This window comes from Eleutherodactylus coqui, chromosome 2 (genome assembly GCF_035609145.1).
Source record: "Eleutherodactylus coqui strain aEleCoq1 chromosome 2, aEleCoq1.hap1, whole genome shotgun sequence".
Classification (NCBI taxonomy): Eukaryota; Metazoa; Chordata; class Amphibia; order Anura; family Eleutherodactylidae; genus Eleutherodactylus; species Eleutherodactylus coqui.
Genome location: NC_089838.1, coordinates 88,763,806 through 88,773,073, shown reverse-complemented (window position 1 = coordinate 88,773,073; position 9,268 = coordinate 88,763,806). Strand labels below are relative to the sequence as shown.

The window sequence follows — 9,268 nt, the reverse complement described above, 5'->3', positions numbered from 1 at the left end:
AGTAAACCCTTCAGATAACACACCTTTTCTCTACAGAGAGGACCCTGGAAGTTGATAGCGACTTATGTTCAACACATAATTAGAGCTGGTGAGAGGAGCCAGCTCCCTTTGCTGAAGCTAAACATATATATCATAAGAACTTATAATTCGTTGGACCCTTTGCAAGGATGTTTCACCCTTTCCATCAATACCCACCCCCCCTTCTTCCCTCCCCATATCTCCCTCCTGAACCCTATGTATTCCTTCGCCCCGTTTTGATTTGATTTTAATTTCAATATGTTTGGGCGAAACTCTTTAGAATTGACTCAATTATACCTCAAGGCTAAATAAGTATACCTATCATATGACAACACAACAATTGTTTAATATCAGGCAACATGTCTTTTGTTCTACCTCCTGTTGAGGGAATAACCTGTATACCTTGAAAAACGTAATAAAAATGATTTGAAAAAAAAAAAAGTCCCATTGACAATCGCGTGAAAAAAACGCAGAGATGTCGCGTGAAAAAATGCGAAAGAAAAACGCAAGTGTGCAGGAGCCCTTTTTTTCTTCTATTATTTCTATCATCGGTATAATTATTACTAAATGATTACATTTTTAATACTTTCTTATTTTAAAAACTTTAGAACCTAAAAACATAAATAATTTAGAATCCTGTGCATTTAATCACTGCACGTACAATGGGACACAAAGCAAATATAGAATGTTTAGAATAAAATACATCTTTTTTAATAAATATAGACAGTAAGAACTTCCAAGTAATAAAGTTTTGGCATAGTGACAACATTTACTACTGTGCCAATCAGCAAATAAGGAAAGATGACAACTTTACCCTCGAGCATCATCTTGGATGTATATAAAGGGCGCTCGTAACGCTAAGGTTTAAAACCAGCTCTTATTTTTTCTTGAAGCTAAGAGCTTAACAACTACAACTGCATCATGAAACTTGCAGTCATCTTCCTCTGTCTGAGCGTTGCCAGTTTCATTGGTAAGTTTTACATTAATTACATTTTATTGGTTAATTGGGTAAATTATTGTCTTATTATTTTAATAATGCTTATATGAAAATCTCTGTCAAGATAGTTTAAATAACAACTTAAATATTAGTTTTTTCAGTGCTTGGTGCTCTATGGGTAAGAAAAATAACTCCTATCTCTCATCAAATGTTGTCCCCATATGCAAGTAAGGAAAAACAGTTGAATATAACGCAAACTTTGCTTCTGCAGGGTTGTAAAAGGTCATGGTAGAAATTAATTAAGTAAAAGCAACACATTGTTAATATTAGTAAAAAAGTTAGGGTGGGAAGAAAAATCATAAGTGAAAGATTATAATTAGAGATGAGCGAGCACCAAAATGCTCGGGTGCTCGTTACTCGGGACGAAATTTTCGCGATGCTCGAGGGTTCGTTTCGAGTAACGAGCCCCATTGAAGTCAATGGGCGACCCGAGCATTTTTGTATATCGCCGATGCTCGCTAAGGTTTTCATTTGTGAAAATCTGGGCAATTCAAGAAAGTGATGGGAACGACACAGCAACGGATAGGGCAGGCGAGGGGCAACATGTTGGGCTGCATCTCAAGTTCCCAGGTCCCATTATTAAGCCACAATAGCGGCAAGAGTGCCCCCTCCCAACAATTTTTACTTCTGAAAAACCCTCATTAGCAATGCATACCTTAGCTAAGCACCACACTACCTCCAACAAAGCACAATCACTGCCTGCATGACACTCCACTGCCACTTCTCCTGGGTTACATGCTGCCCAACCCCCCCCCCCCCCCCCAGCACGACCCAGTGTGCACAGCGCACACCAAAGTGTCCCTGTGCAGCCTTCAGCTGCCCTCATGCCACACCACCCTCATGTCTATTTATAAGTGCGTCTGCCATGAGGAGGAACCGCAGGCACAAACTGCAGAGGGTTGGCATGGCTAGGCAGCGACCCTCTTTAAAAGGGGCGGGGCGATAGCCCACAATGCTGTACAGAAGCAATGAGAAATCCAATCCTGTGCCACCTCCATCAGGAGCTGCACACATGGGCATAGCAATGGGGAACCTATGTGCCACACACTAGTCATTCTGTCAAGGTTTCTGCATGCCCCAGTCAGACCGGGTTTTTTTTATAAATAGTCACAGGCAGGTACAACTCCGCAATGGGAATGCCGTGTGCACCGACAGCATGGGTGGCTCCCTGGAACCCACCGGCTGTACATAAATGTATCCCATTGCAGTGCCCTGGACAGCAGAGCTAACGTCAGGTTTAATGCAGGTGGGCTTCGGCCCACACTACATGCCCCAGTCAGACTGTGGTTCTTTAGAAGTGGACACATGCAGTTACAACTCCGTGTGGACCGACAGCATGGGTGGGTCCCAGGAAGCCACCGGCGGTACATAAATATATCCCATTGCAGTGCCCTGGACAGCAAAACTAACGTCAGGTTTAACCCCTTCCCGCTGCAGGGTGTACGTTTACGCCCTGGCAGCCTGGTACTTCCCGCAACAGGGCGTAAACTTACGTCCTGGAGATAGCGCGGGATCACATATGATCCAGCGCTATCCCGCAGCGGGAGCCGGCTGTCAGTCACAGCCGGCGTCTCGCTGCAACAGCGGGGGGGCATCGGAGAAGCGCCCGCCACTGTTAACCCCTTCCCTGCCGCGATCTAAGTAGATGGCGGCAGGGAAAGAGTTCACAGAGGGAGCGCGGCTCCCTCTGTGTCTCCGGCCGGAACTCGCGATGTCATCACGAGAGCCCGGCCTGTCACCATGGCAACAGGACGCCATTGCCTATGCCTGAGATCGCTGTATGAGTGATAAGGCATGGCAGAGCAGTAGCTCTGCCATGACTTATGACAGCGATCATCAGGGCAGTGGTTAAAGTCCCTCAGAGGGACAGAAACAGTGTAAAAAAAAAGAAAGATTTAAAAAATGAATTAAAAAAAAAGAGTAAAAAAAACATTTTTTATGCTTTTTCTCAGATTAGCATAAAAAAAGGTAAAAAAAAATAAAACCCCACATATTTGGTATTGTCGCATCCGTAACGATGCGTACAATAAGTTGCACATGCTTTTGACTGTGCACGGAAAAAAACGCTAAAAAAAACGCTAAAAAACTGAGGCAAAATGCTCATTTTTAGCATTTTGCCTCACTAAAAACGCAATAAAAGTGATCAAAAAAGCCGTATGTATGCCAAAATGGTACCAATAAAATCTACAGCTCGTCTCGCAAAAAATAAGCCCTCATAGAGCTCTGTACATCAAAAAATAAAAAAGTTACGGGACTTTGAATGCAGCAATTTAGAATAGAAAAAAGATTTCCAAAAAAAAGGGTTTTTATTGCAGAAAAGTGGGAAAACCGTATCGTTGTAACCGTACCGGTCTGCAGAAAAAATGGAAAGTCTCATTTATGCTGCATGATTAACGGTGTAAAAAAAAAATAAAAAAATCTATGGCAGAATTGATGCGTTTTCTCTCTCTGCTATCATTAAAAAAAAATAAAAAATTACAATATAGTCTATGTACCCAAAATTGGCATGGATAAAAACTACAGTTCGCCACGCAAAAAACAAGCCCTCATACGGCCGCGTCGACGGAAACAAAGAAGAAAATCCGCCAAAAATTGTTGCGTCCTTAAGCCCAAAATAGGCCATGTCATGAAGGGGTTAATGCAGGTGGGCTTCGGCCCACACTGCATGCCCCAGTCAGACTGGGGTTCTTTAGAAGTGGACACATGCAGTTACAACTCCGTGTGGACCTACAGCATGGGTGGGTCCCAGGAAGCCACCGGCTGTACATAAATGTATCCCATTGCAGTGCCCTGCACAGCAAAGCTAACGTCAGGTTTAATGCAGGTGGGCTTCGGCCCACACTGCATGCCCCAGTCAGACTGGGGTTCTTTAGAAGTGGACACATGCAGTTACAACTCCGTGTGGACCGACAGCATGGGTGGGTCCCAGGAAGCGAAACGCGGTACATAAATATATCTCATTGCAGTGCCCAGCACAGCTGAGGTAATGTCAGGTTTAATGCAGGTGGGCTAAAAATTACTAGGATTACACTGTAGGCGAGGGCCAAAAAAAATTGGTGTACCAACAGTACTAATGTACCTCAGAAAAATTGCCCATGCCCAACCAAGAGGGCAGGTGAAACCCATTAATCGCTTTGGTTAATGTGGCTTAATTTGTAACTAGGCCTGTAGGCAGCCCAGTTAAAAGAAAAATTGGTTCAGGTGCAAGTTTCAACACTTTAATGAGCATTGAAACATATAAACATTGTTTACAAAAGTTATATGACTGAGCCTTGTGGGCCTAAGAAAAATTGCCCGTTCGTCGTGATTACGTGAGGTTTCAGGAGGAGGAGGAGGATGAATATAATACACAGATTGATGAAGCTAAAAGGTCCCCGTTTTTGATGGTGATAGAGAACGCACAGCAGAGCCAGGAAAGAATTTTGCGCAAGCCTGTAGTGAGACGTAGGTGCGTATGACTGAGCTAGTGGAATTCACAGCGCAGAAGCAGTCAAGTGGCCAAACGCCACTAGTAGGCCTTAAGTATTTTGCTTCTAATTTATTACAGGCTGAGCTGAGACAGCAGACAGATACTGTAGGCAGCGTATATATGTATACTGTTTCCCTCTGGATGGGATGCCGGTGGTGATGTAACGGGCAACGCAGAGCCAGGAAACAATTTTGCGCAAGCCTGTAGTGAGACGTAGGTGCGTATGACTGAGCTAGTGGAATTCACAGCGCAGAAGCAGTCAAGTGGCCAAACGCCACTAGTAGGCCTTAAGTATTTTGTTTCTAAATTTTTTAAAGGCTGAGCTGAGACAGCAGACAGATACTGTAGGCAGCGTATATATGTATACTGTTTCCCTCTGGACGGGATGACGGTGGTGATGTAACGGGCAACGCAGAGACAGCAAACAATTTTGCGCAAGCCTGCTGTAACACTTAGCTGCGTAATAATTAGGACTACTACCCCCAGCAGACACGCAGTACACTGAAGACAGTCACAGGCAGCCCAAATATTGTATTTTTCCCCAATTTGTTTGAAAAAGCCCACTGCCTATATAGACAGTATATCTCTTTCACCTTTCCCACTGTCCCTGCCTCACCAGTACTGGCCCTATACTATGTAAAATTACTGCAGACTGTTTCCCTCTGGACAGGATGACGGCGGTGATGTAACGGGCAACGCAGAGCCAGCAAGCAATTTTGCGCAAGCCTGCTGTAACACTTAGCTGCGTATTAATTAGGACTACTACCCCCAGCAGACACGCAGTACACTGAAGACGGTCACAGGCAACCCAAATATTGTATTTTTCCCCAATTTGTTTGAAAAAGCCCACTGCCTATATAGACAGTATATCTCTTTCACCTTTCCCACTGTCCCTGCCTCACCAGTACTGGCCCTATACTATGTACAATGACTGCAGACTGAGGACGCAATGCTCTGCACGCCCGATATCCAAAAAAAAGAAAAAAAGTGCAACACTGCTCCCAGCAGCCTTAACAGTACTGCACACGGTCAGATGTGGCCCTAAGAGGGACCGTTGGGGTTCTTGAAGCCTAATATTACACCTAACACTGTCCCTATAGCAGCAGCAGCATCACTAGCACTTTCCCTGATCTATGTCAGAATGCATCTGTGGCGAGCTGTGGGCGGGGCAGATTTAAATACTCGGGTGACACCTGATCTCCCCAGCCACTCACTGCAGGGGGGTGGTATAGGGTTGGAACGTCACAGGAGGAAGTTGTAATGCCTTCCCTGTCTTTCTATTGGCCAGAAAAGCGTGCAAATGTCTCAGAGATGAAAGTGAAAGTAAGTCGAACATCGCGTGGTGCTCGCCTCTAGTAACGAGCATCTCGAACACCCTAATACTCGAACGAGCATCAAGCTCGGACAAGTACGTTTGCTCATCTCTAATCCTGAGGGATTGAGGAGAAACTAAGTTTTTATTAGACAGCTGAGCACCTGTGTAGGATACATTTATAATCGTTATTTCAACCATGATATGGTTAGGTTAGTGAGGGAGGTAAAATATTTCTAAAACACGTCTTACAATAGTTACTGATAGCCATAAAATGCAATGGATACATTCTATAGTAAACAAATGGAACTTATACCGCATGCATGCCCACAGTATGTGATAATCAAGCCAAAGAGAGTTGATAACATAAGAGGACTATTTTAACCCCTTAGTGACCAAGCTTGTTTGCGCCTTAATGACCAGGCCAAATTTTGCAAATCTGACACGTGTCACTTTAACATGGAAAAACACCAGAAAGGTTTTGCATATCCAAGCGATTCTGACATTGTTTTTTCGCCACATGTTGTACTTCATTTAGGCGGAAAAAAAAGACCGATAGAATTTGTTTATTTATTAAAAGCGCTAAAATTGGGAAAATTTTGAAAAAATCGTCATTTTTTTCACATTTCCAATTGCAATATCTTAAATATGTGCAAACATACTATAGAAATTTTTGCTAAGATTTATATTTACACCCGTTTACTTTATTTTGGGTGCACATTGGAAAAACTTTCGTTTTTTTTTTAACCATTCAGGAGACGTACAAATGTAACATTACTTTTTAGCATTTTGAGAAACACTTTGTTTTCCTACACCAAGCCAAGATTGGAAAGGCTCATGAGTGTCAGAATAATTGATACCCCCACAAATGACCCCATTTTAAAAACTACACCCCTGAGTGTATTCACTGATGGGTGTCATGAGTATTTTGACCCCACAGTTTTTTTTCAACAATTAATTCAATTTAGAGGAGAAAAAGTAAAATTTCATATTTTTGCAAATCTATCAATTTAAAGACATATTTTTTTCCTATAGTTTACATGAAAATGAGGATTTACATCCTGTTTCTCCCGTGTTCAGAAATATACCCATTGTGGCCCTAATATTATATCTGAGTCCACAACGGGGCCCAAAATGAAAGGAGTAGTCAGTGTCTTTCAGAACAGAAATTTTGCTTGAAGTCCTTTTAGACCCCATAGCACACATGTAGAGTTCTTGAGCGCCCAAAACCCCCACAAATGACCCCATTTTGAAAACTAGACCCCTTAAGGAATTTATCTAGGGGTGTACTGCATATTTTGACCCCACAGTTTTTGAATGAATTTAAGCCAAGCAAAAGGAAAAAATTAGGATTTTCATTTTTTTTTGGCAATTCTGTCATTTTAAAAACAGCTTTTTTTGTACAGCACACATATGAATGAAGACTTGCACCCAAAAATGGATACCCCTGTTTGTCCCATGTTCATAGACATACCCATAGTGGCCCTAATCTTATGTCTGGATGCACAACAGGGCCCAAAATGAAAGGAGTAGTCAGTGGCTTTCAGAACGTAGATTTTGCTTGAAGTCCTTTTAGGCCCCATTGCCCACTTGTAGAGTTCTTGAGCGCCCAAAACCATAGAAAACCGCCACAAATGACCCCATTTTGAAAACTAGACTCCTTAATGAATTTATCTAGGCGTGTACTGTGTATTTTGACCCCACAGTTTTTGAATAAATTCAAGCAAAGCAAAAGGAAAAAATTAGTATTTTCGTTTTTTTGGCAATTCTGTCATTTTAAAAACAGCTTTTTTTATACAGCACACATATGAAGGAAGACTTGCACCCAAAATGGATACCCCTATTTGTGCTGTTTTCAGAAATATACCCATTGTGGCCCTAATCTTATGTCCGCATGCACAACGGGGCCCAAAATGAAAGGAGTAATCGTTGGCTTTCAGAATATAGATTTTGCTTGAAGTCCTTTTAGAGTTATTGAGCGCCCAAAACCATAGAGAACTCCCACAAATGACCCCATTTTGAAAACTAGACTCCTTAACGAATTTATCTAGGAGTGTAATGCGTATTTTGACCCCACAGTTTTTGAATAAATTCAAGCAAAGCAAAAGGAAAAAATTACGATTTTCATTTTTTGGGCTATTGCGTCAATTTAAAAACAGGTTTTTTGTATAGCACACATATAAATGACAACTTTCACCCCAAAACGGATACCCCTGTTTGTCTCGTGTTCAGAAACATACCCATTGTGGTAGACTTACAGGACACATGGCTAGGCCTACAATGAAAGGAATACCCGTTGGATTTCAGGGTACAACTGAATAAATTCCAGGCCCCATTGCCCACTTATTGAGCCATTAAGTGGCCAAAACTATAAAGAACCCCCACAAATGACCCCATTTTAAAAACTAGACCCCTTAACAAATTCATCTTGGGGTGTACTGTGTATTTTGACCCCACAGTATTTGAATGAATCTAAGCAAAGCAGAAGGAAAAAGTTACGATTTTCAATTTTTTTGGCAATTTTTTAAATTTAAAAACAGTTTTTTTGTACAGTGCACATAGGAATGAAGACGTTCACCCCCAAATGGATACCCCCGTTTGTCCCGTGTTCAGAAACATACCCATTGTGACCCTAATTTACTTACAGGACCCATGGCAAGGCCTATAAAGGAGGGAACACCTGTTGGATTTCAGGGCACAACTGAATAAATCCCAGGCCCCATTGCTTATTTGTACGGAATAAAAATTGACTCCCTAAAAATCCCCCCCCCACCCACACACTCCGCGCCCTTTTTGGCATTCGCCATTAATGTGAACTGTGTGGTATTTCCGAAGACAGGGGTAATTACGGAGGCTGGTTGGAATGGGCCCATGGGGCAATAAAACCAGGTCATTTCTTGACCTCAGTAGCCGGTATGGGGTGTAAAAATTGGCGTTCCATGAGTCTCCGTAAGCTTGATGAGGTGCGGCGGTCTCACATAGAAGGCGCTCAACAAGCTGCTCCTGGAACTGCAGGAAGGCGAGCGTTCCTGGGGCTTCTTGTAAAATACGTATCACAGTTAGCGGTCTGAATAGCACCGGGCTCACGCAGCCATAGGCGGAATCTGCTTGCGGAGGCCCGCAGCGAATCTCATCTGTGAGCCCAGCTGTGACCCTGCGTACGGCCGCATAATGTACTGCGCATAATTGCCTACTCACACAGCCGGTCATGCGCAGTACCTTTTTTTTGTTTGTATTTCCCGCACCGTCGCTCAGCGATGGCACAGGTACCCGCAGTCCGTATACAACGTAGTTGCGTATGGGCTGCGGGTATATCCGCGACCACGGAGCACAATAGGCTCTATGCTGCGGATATCCGCGGTAAAATAGAACCTGCTGCGTTCTCTTTTCTGCGAGTGGATTACACAATTCAGACCCACTAATGTGAGCGGAATTGTGTAATCCAATGCGATTGATCTGCGTAATACCGCGG

At 43.0% G+C, this 9,268-nt stretch overlaps 1 protein-coding gene across 1 annotated transcript in view; it reads left to right on the top strand.

Moving 5' to 3' along the window:
* Positions 1–894: 894 nt before the first annotated feature.
* LOC136610003 (uncharacterized) overlaps positions 895–9,268 on the top strand; it is an 81,289-nt gene continuing 72,915 nt past the window's right edge. The window contains exon 1 of the mRNA XM_066589276.1: positions 895–988. Within this exon, the coding sequence (XP_066445373.1) occupies positions 940–988 (49 nt within the window). The 5' untranslated portion in view covers positions 895–939. The remainder of the gene's footprint in view (positions 989–9,268) is intronic.